We start from the raw sequence: 21317 nt of genomic DNA, 5'->3' as shown, positions 1-21317 counted from the left end.
TCTCTCAAAGAGCCTAGCATCACTACCATTTGGGAAACAAAATCAAGTTTGATGAAATTTGAAGCAAAGCATCACTATGTGCACGTTTTAAAATCAGATGGCTACTTGTGTGATGTAGCTATTTTCCAGTAGAGTTTTTTTCTGTCATGTAGGTTTCATCATCACCAGAGTCAGCATCAAAATTGTGAGTGCCATGAGTGACAGCAGCCAGTATTCTTCCCTGTTTTGTTATGAAATTTTTGAAATATACAAAAATGGAAAGAAATGTAAAATAGAAACCCAAAGCCTAGACTCCACAGTTAACAGTTTGCTTTATTCTATGACCTATCCATCTATATGTCTATCTTCTCTCCATCCGTCAATCCAATTTTTTTTTCCTTTTATGCATAAAAGAACACTTAACCCTTAGATGTTTCAGCATGACATCATTAACGAGAGTTCAATATTGGTCACCAAATTGTGTTTATTTATTTTTTTTATGTACAAAACTAAATTATTTTATTTAATTGTTTACTGTCTTCCTCCCTGGCTGAATATAAGCTCCATGAGGGGAGCTTCATCCATGCTTATCTTGTTCACTGGTATATCCTTAACTCCTAAGTTGTTGCCTGGCTCATAGTAAGTGCTCAGTAAATGTGCCGAATGTGGAATGAATGATGATACTGAGAAACCTGTGATGTTAGAATTTTAAAAGCCTAGATCACTGATTTGTTTCCCTTCTTCCCAAATCTACTTTGGGACCTAGATAAAAAGATATGTTCATTTATCTATTTAATAAATATTTATTGGACATCTGTACTATACTAGGCCTTGAGCTAGGTTCTAGGGTAGAGTGGTGAGCTTCCTTAGCTAATGATGACTCCTGAGAAGAATGGGCTTTGGTTTGGGAGCTTGTGTGCAAAGAACATGATGCTGGAAGTAATTCAGGCGTGACCTCTGCTGCCTAGTAATAGAGCTCTGCCTACATAGTCAGTCACACCAGGTAATGAAGCGTTCATCATTGACTTAATCAGTCGTTCATTCAAAAGATATTTCCTCCGTTCCTACTATGCTCTGGGCTCCTGGAAGTCAGAGGCACATAAAACATGGCTCAGTCCTCAAGGAGCATAAGTGGAGACAGTGATGTGTGATAAGGACTCTAACTCTTCGTGGTCTAAGAGAGCAGAAGAAGGGTACTCACCTCAGTCTTAGGGAGTCAGGGAACCCTTCAACTAGGAGGCGATGAGAGCTGAGACTTAAAGGCAGGAGGAAGTGATAGACATGCCAGACACATGCCAGCATGAGATAAGATGGAAAAACATGGCATTAAAAACCCCGGGTAGGTCATGAAGAAGAGATATCTGTGGAAGGGCGACCTGGAATGACAGGTGTACTTGGGTGCTGCTTCCCCCTGAGGGAAGTGAAGCTTTTCCGCAGGAAACTGCCATAGTCACATATTTGTTTCAAAGAATACCTTGTCAGGCAACACAAAGGATGGATTGGAGTTAGGAGGCAGTGAGAACGGGACGAAGGGGCAAGGCTGGAGGTGTGGAGACTACTCGGAAATCCACTGCAGAGTTTATGCGGGTGCAGTGATATTCGATAGTCGTTGATTTAGATAGCCAAGAATTGGAAACATCCTAAAGTGGTAGGGTGTATTAGACAGGATTTCAGTCGAACTGGCTTGGTCACAAGGGTTTGTTGGCTCTTGTCACTGGGAATTGTTAAAACCGGCTTAAGGCAGAGCTGGATTCAGGGCTTGGAGGATCTCTTTACCCTCTCCCTATCTCGGCTTTGCATGTCTCTGGATTAGCATCATTCTCAGGCAGGCTCTCCTCACATGGGCACAGAGATAACATTTGCAGCTCTAGACTTCTACCCTGCCAGCTTAGTAACCGTAGCAGCAAGATGTTGACTCCAAAAGCAGCGCGCTCATCATGGAGCAATGTGATAGGCGGGACTTGGATGGTAAACCCATCTTTCAAGTGAGCCTTGGTCGAGTCCAGTCCTGTGGATCATGTGCCCATCCTTGGAGGCATGGGGAGTGGGGGAGGTAAGGGGTCAAGACTGGCACTAGTTCAAGCCACCCGAATGGAACAGAATTGCATGGCTGGTGTGGGAAGTGCAGTTGGTTCCACTAAGTGATGCTGGCAGAACGGAACCATGGGCAATTCCATCCTCAGTCTAGGCGCTGAGGTATTGTGCTGCTGAAACAAGCAGTGATGAGTATGGTTATTACCCCAGAAAGATACCTGTAGCACTTGCTGTCAGAGAAAAAAGAAATTCACAAAAGATCCAATTTTGTAAGACCCAACTTTGGTTTGAGGATTAAAAAGGATCCATGAGTCTAGAAAAAAGGAGCCTAATAGTGGTTATTTCTAGGTGGTAAAATGATGGGTGACATCATTCTTTCCTTATACTGTCTTTATCATCTGAAAAAAAGTTATTCACTGAGGATGTGTTTCTATTATAACCAGGAAAACCGTTTCTATTTAAAGAAAAACTTATCTATTGAAGTTTTGACAAGATTTGGTGAGGTCAGAACTAGAAAAGGTGAACAGGAGAGGAGGAGGAGATGGCTTCTGAGAAGCTGACATCCCCTGGACTTGGTGAATTGGATGGCTGTGAGGCTGCAGAGGGAGCCCAGCTGGCCCTTGGTGACTAGGTGGCATGGGGGTCCCCAACACTGCAGGGCTGGCAGACATCTGCTAGAAGGAATTTTGTACTTCTTAAGAGATGTTTAGAACTGACTGGTTGAAAAATCAGACCTAGGAGAATTTATGCTGTTGAAAGAAGGTTCAGTTTGACTTAATAAAAGTTGTGAATTACATTTCAAACGAGGACGTTATAACTGCTTGGTAGATATAGTGTATACCTAACTTACTAAGTAGTTGGTAAGCTCCATGAAGGTAGAAACTCATCTTTATGTTGTAGTTCCTCAATACCTAGCATATAAATGTGGTTCATAGAAAGAGTGCTCTAAAACGTTTGTCACTGAATGAACTATTCCATCTAAACTAACAGTAATTCTTCAAAGAAGTCATTGCAGGAGTCCGCTCAGGAAACTCACCAACCTGATTTGGTTTGTAATCATTTGTGAATAGGTGCTTTCCAAGTACTTAAAATAATGCTTTTCTTAATAAGAAAAAAATGTCCTAAAATTCTTTAAAGATCATTACTAATGTTGAGGAAATCCCTTCCAGTTTGTACCACGTAGAAAAAATCAGCTTGCTTCCACATACATATAAGTAGCTCAAGCTGAGGAAAGTCTCTCCCCCCTCCCCCCCCCCCCCCCCTCTCCCTCCCCCTGCCTCCCTCCCCCTCTCTCTCTCTCTCTCTCTCTCTCTCTCTCTCTCTCTCTCTATATATATATATATATATATATATATATGTATATATTTTTAAAGTAGTCCTTTATGTGTATTTTGGTTTACCTTACAATATTATTCTCCTCAAAGCATGTTTACCACTCTGGTTCACAGAGTCCAGAAAATAAAATATCTGGACTCTGAAGCTGTATATTAAAGTGTTTTAAGGAGCTTGGGCTCTGGAAACAGCTGGTCTGGCTCTGAATCCCAACATTGCCATTTCCTGGCGTGTCAACTTGGGTAGTTTAAGTAACTCTCTCTTTTCTCATCTGTACAAACATTTTATAAGGTTGTCATGAAGATATAATGAAATGGTCACTATAAGGCACTCAGATTGTCAGTTATTTAAAAAAAAATCACATTTGTTTACCGCCTGGGTTGGAGTGATTTCCAAAAGTACAAGATTTCCTGTGTCTCATTTATGATGGGATTTCTTTGATTTACCTTGAAATGTAAATACCTTCCCTTTGAATACCGTTCCCACAGCTGAAGTCTGTGTTCCCATCTGAAGGCAAAGCAAAAGACAAAGCTTGGCCTGAGGGTAGATCTCCACAGAAAGGTCCTTTCAGATCCATCAGCCTGTACTTTCGGCTTTTGGTTTATTATAAGCAACTTTAGGAAGACTTGTGTTCAGACCAGGGCTCGTGATGGGGATGACACCAGGAAGGCACCCAGCTGCTGGCCGGCTCCTTGGAAGCAATACACGCCTGCTCTGTGGGTACTTGCGAATCACCTGCTGGACGAGTCTCAACTGAGCATCCCCTCATGTTATAGACAGTCAGGGTCCTGTGGGTCCTGTGTGGCCTGGGAAGAGACATGGCTGGTCTGCCTGCTGCTCTTGAAACGTGGCAGTGCGTTTCTAGGTGCTACCTCTATTTTTAACTTAAGTCGCACCTGAGCTTCTTAAACTGGTCCTGCAGGTTGTCGATCCCCAAGTTTAATACTGCAGACGAGAGAGAGGAGTTGAAATAAGGTGTGTAGATGAAAACTTAGAGGAGAGCTTGTATGTGTAATTTATTCCTCATACAGTGTCCAAATAGTCAATTTAGTACCAAATGATACTCATAAAATGGTAAAACCTCACCATTCCCCACAAGTTTTTTATTTATTTATCCCTCCCTCCCTCCCTCCCTCCCTCCCTGCCTCCCTCCCTGCCTCCCTCCCTCCCTCCCTGCCTCCCTCCCTACTTCAATACTAAATGAATAAATCAATCACTCCTGCAGTCACCCCAAAAGACCCCAACCTTCCCCCTCCCATAAGACCTACATCCATGCATCAGTCCATAACTGCCTAAGATTAAATAAATGGTACTCAGTCCCTCCCTCTATCTCTCTCTCCTCATCCTCTCGATATCCGACATACATAAATCACTATCTCTCCTTCTCTCTCTCCCTCCCTCCCTCCCTGCCTCCCTCTTTCCCTCCCTCCTTCCCTCCTTCCCTCCTTCCCTCCTTCCCTCCTTCCCTCCTTCCCTCCTTCCCTCCCTCCTTCCCTCCCTCCTTCCCTCCCTCCTTCCTTCCTTCCTTCCTTCCACGCAGGGTCTTAGTTGCAGCGTGCGGAATCTGTTTCCCTCACCAGGGATCGAACCCAGGCCCCCTGCATTGGGAGTGCAGAGTCTTAGCCACTGGACCACCAGGGAAGTCCCACCCCACAAGTTTTTTGAGTAGATTATTTACTGCCTCTCGCTCTCATTGTTCAAGCTGTGGGGAACCTTTGACACAAAAATATAAACAGATAGGAGTTTTTTTTTTCTTTTTTGGGTCTTGATGATCATTTTATTTTTGAACATACCTTAGTATATGATGTATTTTTCCAACCTGTTAAGTGTTTTAGATACTAGATTATTTCCTTTTTTAAGACAGGCCCACCTAGAGACTAGATAACTGAACTGCAGAAATGAGTATATAAAGCATGGAGCTTTAGTCACCACATAAATTTTCTGAAGATAAAACCACGATTTCAGCGTTTAAAGTGTCTGATTCTATTTCAGAATTTCTATGACGAACCATAAGTTTTAAAAAGAGATTTCTTGAGCTGCCTTATCGACATTTCAGATGCATGCAGACTCTCTTCCCCTCCCCCAGACCCCTTCAAACCCCCTTCCTGCCATCTCCTCCGAAAGGAGGAAATGAAAGCAAACCATTGCCTCTTGTTGGCAGTAGAACTTATTCAGTAATTTACTTTCCAGCCAACTGCAGCCATAGCCATTGCCTCTGGGCACTTGTTCAAAAACTCTGAAACGCAATAACAGATTGGCCAGACCACACACAACTCTGCAGACACAACCCTATTATCTCCTCATCTGTCACCCCCATTAGGCAGCAGCCTGGGAGACGGGATGGTGATCACGAGTATTTAGGCATCTCCTTCACGTCCACAGCTCACGGCTCTCCACCCGGCTTCCTGGTTCATCTTCCTGCGGGTGCATGAGTGGGGCCCGGGCCTTCAGATCCCTAGAGCATCTTTAAGGGCTTCTGTCCCTGCTTCCCACCTGGGAGAGTCCTCCGAAAACCAAAACAAGACACAGGAACAAGCTTCCTCCGGTTGTCCATTGTCGACCACCCACCGGTGAATGAACAGGGCACGGGCAGCACTGTGCGGACTTTACTGAATATCCAGTCTCTCTCCACTTAAGTTATTTTTAGTCGTTCTATTAAGGTCAGAGTCAAGCCGAGCAGTTGCTTCATTTCATATTGTGAGGCCTCTGCAGGCTTGGTCATCTCCTGCAAAGCAGATTTCTCTGGTCAGATGACTGGATAGGAGAGGAGGGTCTGTGTTTCCTCGAGAGAGACTCATTTTCTGATTGTGGCTTTCTGGTGAAATTCCTTTTTAAAATTATAGGCACAAGAGACAAATGTTTGAGAAGGGTATGGGCTTGCTTTCTCCCTTGGTGGACTGTTAAAATAGAGAAGTTTAGAACTCAAACAAGGAGCGATCCAAAGGAAAATGCCTCTTCTCTTCCAGAGTCGTGTACCCTGGAGACTAGACGGTTCCTTAGGGTGGTTGGCTTTTGGGGGGGGTTCCCCTCCCCTTGAGCTTCACCTTTTATTCTGTCTTCGTCCCATCCATCCGTTCAGTACACAGCCCCAGAATTACATCTGTCATTAGTGAGTGATTCTTGGAGGAGGTGCAGGGTTGGGGTGATGTTGCTTGGTTTTGCCCCCCAAATCCCCTTGTGCCCTACTGGATGGTGAACACACAGCTGGAGTAGATGAGAGCAGCAAGGTCCACTGACCCTATTGAGGACCATGGATTCAGCCCTGCTCCCTACAGATTTCTGGCCACTAGTTGGTAAAACCTGGACGAGGGAGATAGTAGCCTTGGGCTGAGGAAACAGGAAGGAGGGGAGAACCCAGCTGAATGGATTTTAAACAGATGGACTTTCCACTGAAAAAAGCAGGGTTGGGCTTGGGTTAATCCATCCTGGAGAGGATTGTTCTCCGTGAAGGTTGAGCTGGGGCTGGGTGGGAGCAGGCCACCCCTCGCTCCTCCCAGGTAAGAGAACAGGGTGAAGTGAAAACCTTTAAATATGTTTGAGACAGCTTACATGACATTTGTAATCGTTGGTGTTCCTTCTTGCTGATTGAATCCTAACTGCCCTGTCCCATCCTTTCCACACCAGCTCACACCCCAGACAACAGCTTCCTGGGGTTCGTGGTCGAGCAGCACCTGAACTCCAGCGATATCCACCACATTAACGAAATCAAGAGGCAGAACCAGTCCCTTGTGTACGGCAAAGTGGATAGCTTCTGGAAGGTGAGTCAGTCTGTGCGTGCCTCTTGCTCTGAAAAGAAGCTTGTTGCGTAATTTAATTTAACTTTGATCCAGGGAGTAATCAAGCCAAGTGCCCACGGCTTGACAGGGTCTGCTTAGAAGTAAAAAAGAACATGCAGGGATTTGGGCTGATCGGCGTCTGGGCGTCTAATAAAGGCTGTATGTACCCGTTCACCTGTGCGGTGGCTGCACAGCAGTGCCCCTCACTCTTTGCATTTTGGAAGTGATGCATTCCGGCTCCTTTCCCATCCTCTGCTTGCTTCCAGAAGCCGGGGCCTCACAGGGGCTGGATACCTTTCTGGAGCAAAGCATTGCACAAGGAGACCCTTTGCCAAGTGACTGATTTCCTCTGCCCGCTGTGAAATGATTTGTAAAGGGAGGCAGCTCCCTTTGCCTGGGGAGGGCAGTGGCCCTTGCATCCTCTTGTCTGTGGTCAGTACTGTGGTCAGTACTCCACTACATGGGAAAGGGAGATGCCTGCCTGGGTTGACCACAGGCAGTTTACATGGGGACCTCTTGGTTGAAACAACATTCTTGGTCACAGGCTGAGCCAGGTTTTCCAAGAACACTGGACTGCTGGGCCCTGGAGGGCCCCTTGGTCCTCCTGGGTTATTTATTTCCAGGCCCCATCTGGGGAAGGTATGAGAGAAGAGGAACCGGATTGGGGCCTGACCTGTTTACATGGCATGCAAGTCATTTTATAAGGAAAGTCCGCCTTAGTATGCAAATTTTGCAGTATTTCGGAGGACGTATTTGTACAAGATGGAACAGTCTCCAGGACTTCGAAAACGTGCCTTTTCCTAAACATAAAAGTTAATCACTTTCTGGAATGCTCAGGAACTGTGCTCTCCTGTTACCCTGTCTCCCTTACTTAGGAAGTTAGAAATCTGATCACTGAGAGAGCACACATGATGTGCAGGTGAAGGATTCCCTGTTCTTGGTTTGCTGACCCCGTGTTCAGAAAAGGGAAAACATTGCCACCCCCTTTGCAGTTCTAAAATGCTAACTATGTGGAAGGGGCAACACATCAGCCTATTTGCAGGGAAACTGATTTATTTTCGAGGAAGCTGATTTATTTCCAGATAACCGTCTTTGCTGTAAAGAGCTAGAATCCTGTCTCAGTACAGTGGTTCTCCACTGGGGACAGTTTTACCCGCCAGGGGACATCTGGCAGTGTCTAGGGACAATTCTGGCTGTCATGATCGAGGGTAGGGACCCTGGCATCTACTGGGTAGAGGTCAGGGATGCTGCTAAACATCTAACAGTGCACAGGCCAGCCCCACAGCAGAGAATTATCTTGCAGAGAATATCAGTAGTGCCAAGCCTGAGAAACTAGGGCTGGTTAATCAGATTTCTTTCCTAATATATTATTCCATATTTTCTCTTCTCAAGTAGAATAAAATCAGTTGAGATTATAAGTGGTTATTTCAGATGTTCCCATGAATTGATATCTTTGCTTCCTTTGTGTCAGAATCAGCCCTGTGTGAACAGAGCATTTTCAGCTGACATTCAGGTGAACTTGGGTTGAAAAGGGCACATTGGATGTCCTCGTTCTCAGCTCCGTTGTAAAGAGAATGGATCATGGCACTGGTTTGAGGAAGACTGGGGCTCTTAAAAAAAAATTGTAACTCCCTTCTTCCTCCTGTACCTGTTCAAAAACACTAGTTTGCATGTCCACGTGGACTTGACCTTGAAATTATACACTTCTGTTTGTGACCCAAGTGCAGCTTCTTCCTAGGTGCTTCTGGCAGCCTTTTCAGTTTCCCTAGAAAAATAAAACAATAAATTGGTTCTGAAGGCTTTTTGGCCACCTTCTTTTGGACAAAGTAATACTACCAGTAAAAGGATGATTTTCTTGATGCCAGTCAGAATCCCAAAAGTATTAACCATGTTGGCCCGAGTGGTTTAGGGTTGGAAATCCCTCCAAAACCCCACAAGTGACCTGACCTTCCCCATCCTGTGCATCACTCAAGTATTACCAAAGACTGAGTAAGTGGTGAGTTTACATTAGAATTTGTTTGAATACCAAAAATCTGGGGTGTTGTTTCCATTTTAATACATTTTTATTACCCAGCATTCTTTGATGCGAAAGACCCCAAAAGATGAAAAGTACTGTAAAGTTTTCACATCAATTCAGGACATCATCTCAGACTTTGGAACACAGCACAGTATATGAGAGTTTAGTTATTTTCTTCAAAACTTCCTCATCCCGTAGTACCTAGTGCATAGAAATCAGTCACGTTCATCACTGACTTTAGCTGGCAGGAAGGTTGGTATATTTTTTTTCCAACCTTTCGCCCCATTCTCTCCTCCCATCCAACCAGACGTCCTTGGGAAGGGGAGCAGTACTGTCAGTCCTGGGAGGTTTGGGATTGCAGCGGGTGCATGTGGGCTGGCACAGCTTTGGACCAGATGATTTGGGCGGTCCTCCCTCACCCTCAGGTTCTAGGACTCACTGAAATTCTGAAGATAGCTGCTATGCTATCACTCCTCCGCCACTTCCTCCCCACCTGCCGAGGCACGTGATTGGGGAATGCCACCCCATGACCCCTCCACCTTTCGCCGATTGGCCCAGCGGGTTGTCCTCTGACCCAAGGCAGCAGGACATTGGTGGTTGGCTACCGTGATTCTGGCTCAGAAAGCCAAGCTAGATCAATGGGATTCTTCACTTGACATTGGAAAGTAGAAGGGCAGTGAGCTGTGGGTGCAGAAGTCAAAAGGATGTGTCCAGAGGTGTGATGAGACCCAAAAGCCTTCCAGGAGTCCAGTGATGAGGAAGCAGGACTCATTTGGAAAGGGAGAGGCTGTTGTTGAGAGGATGGTGCAGCAGAACCATAGGGAGGAGAGGTACCACCGTGAGAAATGTGGGGTGCTTTGCAGGGGCCACGTAGGAAGGCAGACAGACAGAAACCACCCATGCAGCCTGGAGAGAGAGAGAGAGTAGTTGCTGGAGTTTCTGGAAGCTTTCTTTTTCCAGATCATACATGTCTATCATACTCTGTTCCCTTCTAATATCCTGAGTCGTTTCTGTCTCTTATAGTCATATGAAGGGTATCTTCTAAAATATGTCTTCCCTGCCTTCCAGATGCCTATCAAGAAATAGTCTGTTAAATATACAGGCTAAGGAGGAGTGGGCTAACTCTTCAACTCCCCGCGCTGGTCCCCACTTCATGGCTGAGGTACCCTGTGGTCTTGTCCTCATGTTATAATACATAGTAGGGAGGTGGCTGGGAAAGAGGGGACCTTACTGTCTGATTCCAGAACCCAAAGATGCCTACTTAGGAAGCATCATTACCCAAGACGCTTAGCATCAAATGGGACGGCATACAGCCTGATTCCAAGTACAAATCTCTTTCTTAGCCCGATAGCCCACAGTTCTAGGTTCTCCCTATCTACCCTGCTGCAGTCTGGTCATTGGTATCAGCTAACACATGTGCCTAGAAGGAGAGAGGTCTGTCCAGTGTGGCCAGATTCAGAGTCCTTCAACATCCTGTTACCTTAAGTCATCAGGGAGTGAAAAATTAGGCAATTTTGTAAAAATAAGGGATTTTGAAAATTGTAGAAATTATAAGTAATTGAAATCTTGCTTAACTGTATTCTTTATTTCCATGTTTCTTTAAAAAAAAGTATCCTGAGCACAACTGACGCTTCTGTTGATGGTGGGTCAGCATTTTACATACTTATGGGCCCACCATGATGTTCTTATTACTTCTTGATACACACCTGCCGCTAAAGTAACTGTTCTGAAGGCCTTGCTTTGAGCCCCTCCAGGGAATAAGCATAGCTGCTGAACCACAAACTGGGGTTCCTTCCTTAGCCTGCAATTCACCAGTGTGAGAAGTAATTAACCACTTTGAGCCTTAGATGCCTGACCTGGGAAATGGGAGCAGTAACAAGTACCATGTAGAGCGGGGCTTCTCAGCCTTCATAGTGCATAGGAATCACCTGGGATCTTGTTAGAAGCCGCTCTGATTTAGACCTTCTGGGGCGGGGCTGAGATCCCGCATTTCTTGAAAGCACCCAGGTGATGCACAGGTGATGCTGATCAAAGCACAAGGCCTTGGGATGTTTGGGATTGTGGAGAGTGCTTGGCCCTGAGTAGCTGGCCAATCAGTGAATAAATAATCCCTTTTTCCTCTTTACTTTGGCCTTCCTGCTCCTCCTGTCAGGCTGCCAGCTCTTATGTCACTTTTTACTCCTCATAGCGCCTGATTCCAGTCACCCCCCGAGTCTCACTTCCCACTAAGCACATTTCTGTACATTTGCAAACATTGCTACTGCTAGTCTCTGGTGCCTGGCCCCTTCGAGTGGGGCAAACCTGTGGTGAGTAGTGGACTCTGAGAGGAGGTGGGAGGCCCAGTGTCTTCCTGGTCATCTGCCGTCCTGGTTTGTACAGTTGGTGCCTACTGGGCAGTAGGGTGTAGTGGTCAAGAACACAGATGTGGGTTCAAATCCTGCCTCTTGCCACCCCTGCCTGATCTTGGGCAAATTGCTTAACTTCACTTGGCCTCATTTTTCCTGGGGATGATGGCAATAGGGTTTCTGTAGTGATTAAATGCAATAATATGTGTAAAGTGCTTAGAAAATGGCCTGGCACTGAGTAAGTCTAAATAAATGTTTGCTGCTATTATTAATATCATTATTGGGGTCAGATTGGAAACATAGTGAGAATTGATGGGGATGCCAGATTGGGGATGTGCAGGGTAGAGCCTGTAGGGAACTGGCAAATACAAGCCTGCGCCCAGATATTCAGATTCCAATTTTGAAACTCTGGCCCCTGAGTGAAAAATGTCTTTGTAAATAAAGTTTTATTGGGACATAGCCACACCTGTCCATCACCTATGGCTGCTTTTGCACTAAAGTGTCAGAGTCGTATAGTTGTGATAGACACTGTATGACCATCAAAGCTTAAAATATTTATTATCTGGCCCTCTATAGGAAAAATTTGCTGACCCCTGAATTACATCATGTCCCATGTAAACCAAATCTCTCTGGGAGGACACATTTGGCCAACAGTCCCTGTTGGATCTCATCAGGGGTCTTTTTAGCTTGTTTTGGGGGTTCTTGGTTATGTTCTGTATAATTCAGGCCGATGGATAAGCAATCCATGGAAAATGAAGTGTGATTTTACTAAAATCTGTTACTATAAAGACAGAGGCCCCAGCCCTGGGCCTCGCACCTCTTAGTAGTAGGCAGTGAGCAAACGCTACTGCTTATTCGATAGCTAACGCGTTGATAGTAAAAGAGGGCCTTATTAGTGCGGTGTTTACGCTTCTCTGGGCCTTTCACAACCATCATTTAGGGAGGTGCATGATGATTCCTTCCGAGGAAGCACGGGCAGCTGTTACCTCCTTCACCATGCTGCTTTCTAGAGGAGAAACCGACTCAAGGAGATGGAGGGACTTGGCCGAGGTTCTGCAGCCCACGGCATGACAAATCCAGAACCAGGGTCAAGGCTCTGGCCACCACCCCTCTTGGAAACTTGCCTCCCTGCTGCCACTTGCTGGAGGAGCTGTTCTGCGCCCCTCACGCCCACCCCCATCGGTGAGTCCATGCTTAGAGCAGGATTCAGAAGCCAGGAAGCAAAGTCTGCATGTGTGACTTAGGTGCACAGCAGGAGCCCTGGACAAATACTGGTATAACAGGTAAAACATTGCTCCCGGGTGCTCACCACACAGATGAGGAACTCAGCAACAGCCTCGCAGCCAGTTCTGCGGAGGAAATACGCCTGATCTGAGCACTTCCAAGTGTTCCTGGCCCCAGACCCCAGGGTCCTGGCTTGCCCCAGTCCTAGCCTGCCCTGGCAGCAACCAAAGTCAGCTAGTCTCACCTGAATTTAGAAAACTCCTTTTTACCTAGATGACAGAGACTGTGTGTTGTTTTTTTTTTTATTTACTTTTTTTTTATTAAGTATTGTTGATTTACAATGTTGTGTTAGTTTCTACTGTACAGCAAAGTGATTCAGTTATACATATACATACATTCTTCTTCATAATCTTTTCTATTATGGTTCATCACAGGATATTGAATATAGATCCCAGTTCCTTGTGCTATACAGTAGGACCTTGTTGTTTATCCATTCTATGTATAGTAGTTTGTATCCGCTAATCCCAAACTCCCAGTCCACCCCTCCCCCACCCTTCTTCCCCCTTGGCAACCACAAGTCTTTTTTTTTTTTTTAATTTTACCGAACTACAGTTGATTTGTACAAGTCTGTTCTTTATGAAAGATTGTGGTTTTAAAGCTTCCCCTAAAATGACATGTAGTCCCATACCCACAGGCCCCAGAACAGGGAAAAGGATGATTTATTTTTACTTGTAATATAGTTTTATTATCACATTTCAATTATTAAACAATGAAATTTCCAAACAGATATCCCACAGAACTACCTTTTTTTTTTTCAATAAAAATGTTACACTACTATGGTTGCATCTCACATGCAGTGTTTACCCTATATTCAAGTTTCTGATAAATCAGCTGTAAGTTGAAATTCTGTTTCTGAGACATTTCTGGCATACTAGGCAGTGCATTAGAAAAGAGATGATATTGCATTTAGTCTTTAATAATGTTTTAAGCATCTCGATATAATTAACCATTCAAAACGAAAGTGCAAATGCACAAATGAAGGAGAACAAGTTTCTAAGCCTATAGTGCATCTTATGGGATATAAATCCATACAACTGCAAACAGCAATGTAATACAACCTTTCCCTTCTCTCATCTTAACTTCCTGCCCCCGCATTTAAGTTTGTTTGTTTGTTTATTTATTTATTTATTTATGGCTGCACTGGGTCTTGCTGCGCGTGGGCTTTCTCTAGTTGCAGCGAGCGGGGGCTACTCTTCGTTGCGGTGCACAGGCTTCTCACTGCGGTGGCTTCTCTTGTGGCGGAGCACGGGCTCTAGGCATGCAGGCTCAGCAGTTGTGGCACGCGGGCTTGCGGGCTCTAGAGCGCAGGCTCAGTAGTTGTGGCACACGGACTTAGTTGCTCCGTGGCATGTGGGATCTTCCCGGACCAGTGCTCGAACCCTTGTCCCCTGCATTGGCAGGCGGATTCTTAACCACTGCACCACCAGGGAAGCCCCTTCCTGCCCCTTTTAATCCATTTTCCCCACAGCAGCAGCCCATGTGATCTTTTTAAAAATGTAAATTGGATTGTGTTCCTCCTTTTCTCAAACCCCTCCAATGGCTTCATTGTAAACTTAGAGTATGTTGCATTTCAGGTGAAATCCAGTCGGTCAGTGGTTGAGCAGCCTCCCTGCAAGTAAGCCACATGTGCTCTGCACCCACTGCCCTCCCTCTGCTCCCCAGGCTCTGGCTACGCAAGGCCTCAGGTGCCACTCCCCCACGCCGGGAGCTCAGCCTCTGTAGGCTGTTCCCTGCCCTGGCACCCTGCAACCCTCGCCTCCTAGGGCCCCCTTGTCCCACGTGTATGCCCTCAACCAAATGTCACCTCTCCCCATCTGTATCACAACATCCTCTTCCTTCCTTTTATGTAATTTTAATCATTTTGTGATCATACTTATCTTTTTCTGTCAGTCTCTTCTTAATTGCTAAGAAATTAAGTGATTTGAGGACAGGAATCATTATGATTTTGTTCTACCCAGCGTGGTACCTGGCACATGGTTGGCATGCAGTAGCTAGTGGATGGATGAATCTCCTTTTGATTTCTTTTAACACTGATTTATATGTGGAGTTTAGGGTACGACTTGGAATGCGCTTTGCTTTGGGCATTGCCCTGTGCTCTTGTCTGAGGGACACGGGAAGGAGGGATTTGAAGGGAAAGGAGTGGAGCTCTACCTGTGTCAAGAGGTTTTCAAAACCCCTGGTGAAATGAGTAGTGAGAGGACCTGGGAAGAGGCTGGGACCTGGCTCTGGGCCAGCTCTACTGTCATCTTTGCGATTTGGAGCAGCATCTCCGTCCTCATTTTCCTCCCTTGTATGAATGAAGAAGGTATTGGTAAAAAGGAGTAAATTATTGATAGATCCAACAACATGGCGAACCTCAAAATAATTACACTGAATGGAAACACCATTGAAGAAGAGTCTCTACTGTATGGGTCTGTGTATATAAAACTCTAGAAAATGCAGACTAATCCATGGTGTCGGAAAGCAGATGGGTGGTTGCCTAGAGAGGGTTGAGGAAGAGGGGTGGGTATATCTGCCATCTTGATGGTGGTGATGGCTTCACTTTATATCCACATGTCAACACTTATAAAATTGTACACTTTAAATATGTGCAGTTTTTTCCTTGGAGGGCAAAAATTTGAACAGATGACCATGTGGGGGGAGGAAGCAGGCTTTTGACTATGTTATTCTGTACAAGGTGCCTCAGAAACCAAGCATCTGGGAGAGAAAACATTCATTGTTATGATGTTGCCAGAAGCCATTATATTGCCTTTAGAAAGCACATGTGGCCATGGATGCAAGTTTAAAAAATGTGCGGTTTATTATATGCCAATTATACCTCAGTAAGGCTGTTAAAAATTAAATTAAATCAAAGTTGGCAAACAGTGGCCTGTGGGCCTATGGCCTGCAAGCTAAATATGGTTTCTACATTTTGAAAGTTATAAAGAATACAGTAAGTAAATAAAAACAAAGGAATATATGACAGATACCTTATGTGTTCCCACAAAGTCTACAATATTTGCTCTGAGTCCATTTACAGAAGAAGTTCGCTAAGCCCTGGATGAGATAAATAATTATTCACCGGTGTTCACTGGGGCCCTGGGGACCAGCTCCTGTGGGAAATAGAGGGGCGGCTGCACGGTTTGGTCCCCACTTAACACAGCAGCTCTGGTTTATCTGTGGCATAGATTTGGATTTCCAGTCAAATTTCACTGGGAGAAAGGGTTCAACTGCTTTAAACAACCAAAAATAAATCTTGAAAGTCTCTAGACTAGGTGACCTCTGAGTCTGAGATAGAATCCCATACTGAAAACTGTGTCATTATCTAGCTCACTGATTTTGTTGATTTGGGCTTAATTTAAATTAATGCAAAATTGGAGATGGGAGTTGTTTGGAGAAATGCTGTTTTATTTCGTAATAGGGTTTAGCTGCTCTTAGTATATTGTTTTAATGAATGTCCAAAGACCTTTTTCACTTAAAGGACGTACTGAAATCCTTGAAAACGCATTTTTGTAAGAGGTTAACTAAACCTTGTCATCCTGTTCTTTAAGGTACTTGGCCAGAATTTCCTTCCCAGATGAGGTAGAGATAAACCAGATACATTTAAACCTACCTTCAGTCACATTGGCCTATACGTTTTGAAATAACGAAATTGGGCTCAATCTTGGTGAGATTTTTCTGGAACACGTATTGTGATCACAGCTTGCGGTTTTGGTTGCAACCAGAAGAGCATTCAGAAGCATCCCTGTATCTCCCCCACTTTATTCCCCTTGGGGTCGGGGAGTCCATCAGAAAAGACCTCATCACCATCCCTGTGAGACCACACTTGCCTAGAGGCGGGACTTCCACGTCCCCATGCAGATGCGCCCCTCCAGGACGGCAGCTGGCTGAGCCTCAGTCCCCTGGGCATGCCGTCCTGCCTGGCTTAGCGCCTGGCCCAGTCACTCTGCAGAGGCTTTTCCCACGTTCAAGTACAAGCTTAGGGGTGGGGTGGGGGGAGGAGAAGGAAGAGAAACCAAATGGAAAGAGAACATCAGGCATGAATCAATGGCTTTTAAGATTTTAAGGGCTGCAGTCCACGAGACTTAAGGACTTTTGGAAAATAGCGTGGGCCACGTGCTGGCTGTCCCTCACCCTGTGTGGTATCTGATGTGAGCTCGTCGGTGTGTGAAGAGCGAACTTGTGCATTCGAAGCTCAGAGAGCCTTGCTTGGGTGGCCTTGTCCCCATCTCATCATCCTAGCAGTCTGCCCCCTGTTTCAGCCAGCTCTCCGCTGTCATCTTAAAGCCCCCAAGGATTTTTGTTTGTCGATTGTCAGAGAGAGCACATCCTCCTTGTCATCTTTCCGTGTAAGCCCAGGGACATGGATTGGAGACAGTCCGGAGCAGTTGGAGGAGCCCTGGGTGGGAAAGCAGATGCCCAGATTCTAGTTTCAGCTGCCCCCGCTCGCTGGCTGCTTGTCCTTGGAATTCGTTTGCCCTCCGGGTCTCGCTTTGCTCGTCTGCAAGATGAGGCAGAGGCCTGGATGTTCTTTGGTTTTGTTCCCCAGAGTTCCATGATGCTGTAATCTGAACTCCGTCTTGGCCTCCTCTCATTCTTTCAAGAGCAAAGGCACAGGGAAAATCACCTCCAGGACAAGCTTATGGGCCGTCAGAAATAGGGCAGCGGGATAATTCGGCCAGGCCAGGGACAGAATCCATAAAACCGACTGCCTGGGGAAAAGGACGGGGTTGCTGGGACACAGCATTCGTGTGTGTAAAAGAGATTTCAGGAAGTCCTTGACGGTAAGCTTATGTGAGTCAACGGTGTGGGGAGCTGCCAAGAGTGGATAACAGACCTTCAGTGGTAAAGAACGAAGGACTGGTGTTCCCATCCATTTGAGAGCACCTAGTGGGCTCCAGGGTGTGGCAGTCACTCTGATGGGGTTCCATCCTGGTTCTGCCCTGACCAGCTGTGTGATCGCAGGCAAGTGCCTTAGGTTCCCTGCGCCTCTCTTCTCTCATTTGTAAAATGGGTGGTAATAATAGCACCCCTCTTTAGCGTTCGTAGGAAGATCGCATGAGTTAATAAATACAAAGCTCTTAAAACAGTGCCTGGTATTCATTAGTATCTGTTAGTTTTTGCTGTTATTATTATCAGCTAGCCAAATTAGAGCCTTTTGATTGGAAGGAGTACCATGTGGGGTGACTCGGAGCATGCTTTAGGAAGACTGCTTGAAGAGACTGGCGTGTCTGGCCTGGAAACAGCCAGGCTGCAGGTGGGCGGGTGAGAGCTCCAAAGGGGCGGCAAACAGATGACGAATCAGATTGGTCCTGGATGACCCAAAAAAGGACAGCAAACGGGCTGCTCGCTGCTCGTGAACTTGCCGAGCTTTCAAGGAAGATCAGGCGTAGCATAACAACCGTCGGTGCCGTCCAGAGATGAGGCGGGCCTCCTGGGAAGCCATTAACCCCCCCTACTGCTGTTGGCTGCAGGAACGTTGGCAGGGCTTTGGAGAGGTGTCACTGGTACCAGGGGACTTCGGGCTGCCTGAAGTGTACTGAGCGAGGATGTGTTCGTTGAAGGCGGGTGGAAAAGGGCAGGAGGGTGGGAGACAGGAGAAAGCACTCCAAGGAGGAAAAGCCCCCATGGACATTTTCTTTAATTTTTTTTTTTTTACTGAAGTATAGTTGATTTACAGTGTTTTAGTTTCAGGTGTACAAGAAAGTGATTCAGTTTTATACACACACACACACACACACACACGTTGCTGAAAAAGAATATATTCTTTTTCAGATTCTTTTGCCGTGTAGGTTACCCCATGAACGTTTTTGTTTAGCCATCACAACACTTTTTTTTTTTCCTGGCCGTACCGCACACCATGCGGGATTTTAATTCCCTTACCAGGGATTGAACCTGTGCCCCCTGCAGTGGAAGCATGGAGCCCTAACCACTGGATCGCCAGGGAATGCCCAGCACAACATTTTTTAAATTGGGAAATTTCCCATTTGGGAAGGTTCATTCATGCCAGAATCCCCACTTTCTCTTGAAAATGTAGGTGGTGTGGCCCATTGGACTCTTTTTTTTTTTTTTTGCCGTACGCGGGCCTCTCACTGTTGTGGCCTCTCCCGCTGCGGAGCACAGGCTCCGGACGCGCAGGCTCAGCAGCCATGGCTCACGGGCCCAGCTGCTCCGCGGCATGTGGGATCTTCCCGGACCAGGGCACAAACCCGTGTCCCCTGCATTGGCAGGCGGACTCTTAACCACTGCGCCACCAGGAAGCCCCCATTGGACTCTTAACGCCTCACATGCCAAAGAGTGGCTGAGCTGAGTAGTGGCTACCTCCACGTATGGGTCAGGGGATGTTCCAGGGGCGATAGCCCTTCTGGGGCCATCTCTAACCTCCATGGCCTGCTTGGCCCCCAGAGGTATTTGAGATTGTGACCTTGCCCTAGGGAGGCTAGGAAGAAGCCACCTCCTGCTTTCAGGGAGTAGGTTTTCTCTGAAGAGGGTGAAGTGACAGAAAAAACGTTGAATGGAAGAATGAATTCCACGTTTCATCCGGGCCACGTCATCCTTTGAATGGCCTGTGTGGAGGTCTGCCAAGTCGTGAGGCATAAGGGGAGTTTGAGAGGAGGACGAAGGCCATTTGCAGCCTGTGGTTCCAGCGGGAAGCCCAGGTCCTTGAAATCTGTATGTGAGGCTTTGAGCTTTTCTTCTGGTCAGAGCCCAGCCCTGATAACATACTGCCAGAGCTACATCTGCCAATTGGTCTTGTAGTTGAAACGGAGTTTCAACCTTTGGGTTGAGGATTAGGGCGGCTGGGAAGAATGCATGGCCATCGACTCTGTATCTGGGACTTGGAGCCGGTCAGCTTACTGCTCATGTATAATGTAATAAAGTCTTCAGGCTCCTTCCCACCTGGGAGTGAAAACCTCTCCTTTCAACCCAACTGCTAGAGCCTCTCAGGGCTACAGTTGAAGCAGCAGCTCTGTTGTAGGGCTATGCAGGGACTTGGCCCAGTCCTCTAGGATAGCAGTGATTTATGGGGGTGTTTTTGCTAAAATGATTTCCAGCCTCTGTTCCAAGGAAGCGCAGGAAAGCTTAAGTCGGTGCTTAGAATCTAGGTCAGTGTTAAACAAAGCTGCCTGATCATAAGTTCCACCTGGAAATTTGTTAAACATCCTGATGGAAGGGGCCCTCCTCAGAATCAGAACCTCCAGGGAAAGGACCTGGGAATGCTGTGTTGCTCCAGGTGATTCTTTTAAATAGGCGAGTTTGGGAAACACTGTACTAGGTAGTCAAAATTTTCCTACATCAGTAAAACCTTAATCGCTTCCTTTCCACGCATGGTGGACGGCTGCCATGTAGCCAAGAACTGTCTCATGCTGTAGAAGATGTGTGTGTCCTTGTTTTACCAGGCAGTATCCTGTGCTCCTAGCCCCAGGCCCCTCCCCCAAGGACCCACCCTCTTATTTCCATGGTAATAGCAAGTTGCCTAAATTAATCCGTGCAAGGGTGCCATCACCTGGTACCAGTTTCAGTTTGAAGTCTCTCAAGAATGCTTGCCTTCTAATCCAGCCATTCAAATAAGAATTTGTAGGAGCTTGAGAAGTTACAAAGCACTTCCACATAACCTCAGTTTTACAGGCGTCAGTTTCACAGGTGATAAAGCCTCAGAAAAGTTTAGAATAAACCAATCCACCTTAAGGTATGTATGGATGATAGTTGTCGATGCCATTCCTTTTGCTGCAACGTGTATACTTTGAGAGGTCACCCATGGTCCAAAAGTGTGAACGATGAATGGTGGAATTTCAGACCTTGTCACAGGTGGTTAGGGAGCTGTTTGAGAGCCCTAGGGATGGAGAGTCGTTTTCTTGGTGCCCCTGCGGAGGACCACCACCCAGTTGCCTACTCTTGTCGGTGACTGGTAGCTCCCACAGAGGCATGAACAGCTGAGTGTAGATTACCGCAGCTGGGAGAAGAAAACATATCAAAGTCTTGTGGGTGAAAAGAGGCCCCTCATGCCCAATAGAGGGTCCCCTCCAAAAACCAGGACTGGCTGGGGTAGCAGGAGGCTGAGGCAGCCAGCGATCATCCTGAGGGTGAGGTGCTTCTGGGAGGTTCCGAGTCACTGCCTGCCTGCTCTCATAACTCTGGGACAAATTCCTTTGTAGCTCTTAGTAAACACAGCTGTTGTGGTTGTAATTTGCCTCGAGGCTTTTTACTATTACTCCAACCCTAATAGTCTGGCAACCGGTATGGGAACAATGATGCTTAGGGATGGGTGAAGAAGTTGCTGTCTGAGAGCCCAGAAGAGAGCGTCGGCTGACAGTGGGCAGGAGCCACTGAGCGATGCCAAGCGCGTGGAAGCCATGCTCCACAGAGAAGCAGGGTGACCAGCTGAGCAGCATGGGGCGCGGCCAGAGGACCATGCAGAGGGGAGTTACAAAAGTGCTGGGAGGCTGTTCCTTTCAAGTGAAGAAGGGGTTAAGATCATTCTCGAAAGGAGAGAGAGACATAATGGCTGTGAATTTATAACAGTCTGAAAGGCGTGCCATTCTGAATGTGAGGCACAGATTTGTAAGAACA

At 46.3% G+C, this 21317-nt stretch overlaps 1 protein-coding gene across 12 annotated transcripts in view; it reads left to right on the top strand.

The window, feature by feature from the left end:
• The window catches only part of MGAT5 (alpha-1,6-mannosylglycoprotein 6-beta-N-acetylglucosaminyltransferase), a 372873-nt gene that overhangs the window by 260362 nt on the left and 91194 nt on the right, over positions 1-21317 (top strand). For all 12 annotated transcript variants that reach the window (XR_003794033.1, XR_003794037.1, XR_003794036.1 and 9 more), the window contains one exon: positions 6970-7103. Coding sequence is in view for 2 of the 12 variants with exons in the window: in XM_029226053.1 (XP_029081886.1) it covers positions 6970-7103 (134 nt within the window). In the remaining 10 variants the exon portion in view is untranslated. The remainder of the gene's footprint in view (positions 1-6969; positions 7104-21317) is intronic.

Source organism: Monodon monoceros, unplaced genomic scaffold (assembly GCF_005190385.1).
Source record: "Monodon monoceros isolate NGI ecotype Baffin Bay Population unplaced genomic scaffold, NGI_Narwhal_1 Super_Scaffold_16, whole genome shotgun sequence".
Classification (NCBI taxonomy): Eukaryota; Metazoa; Chordata; class Mammalia; order Artiodactyla; family Monodontidae; genus Monodon; species Monodon monoceros.
Note: the sequence above shows the minus strand (reverse complement) of the source record. Positions and strands in the feature narration are given on the sequence as shown.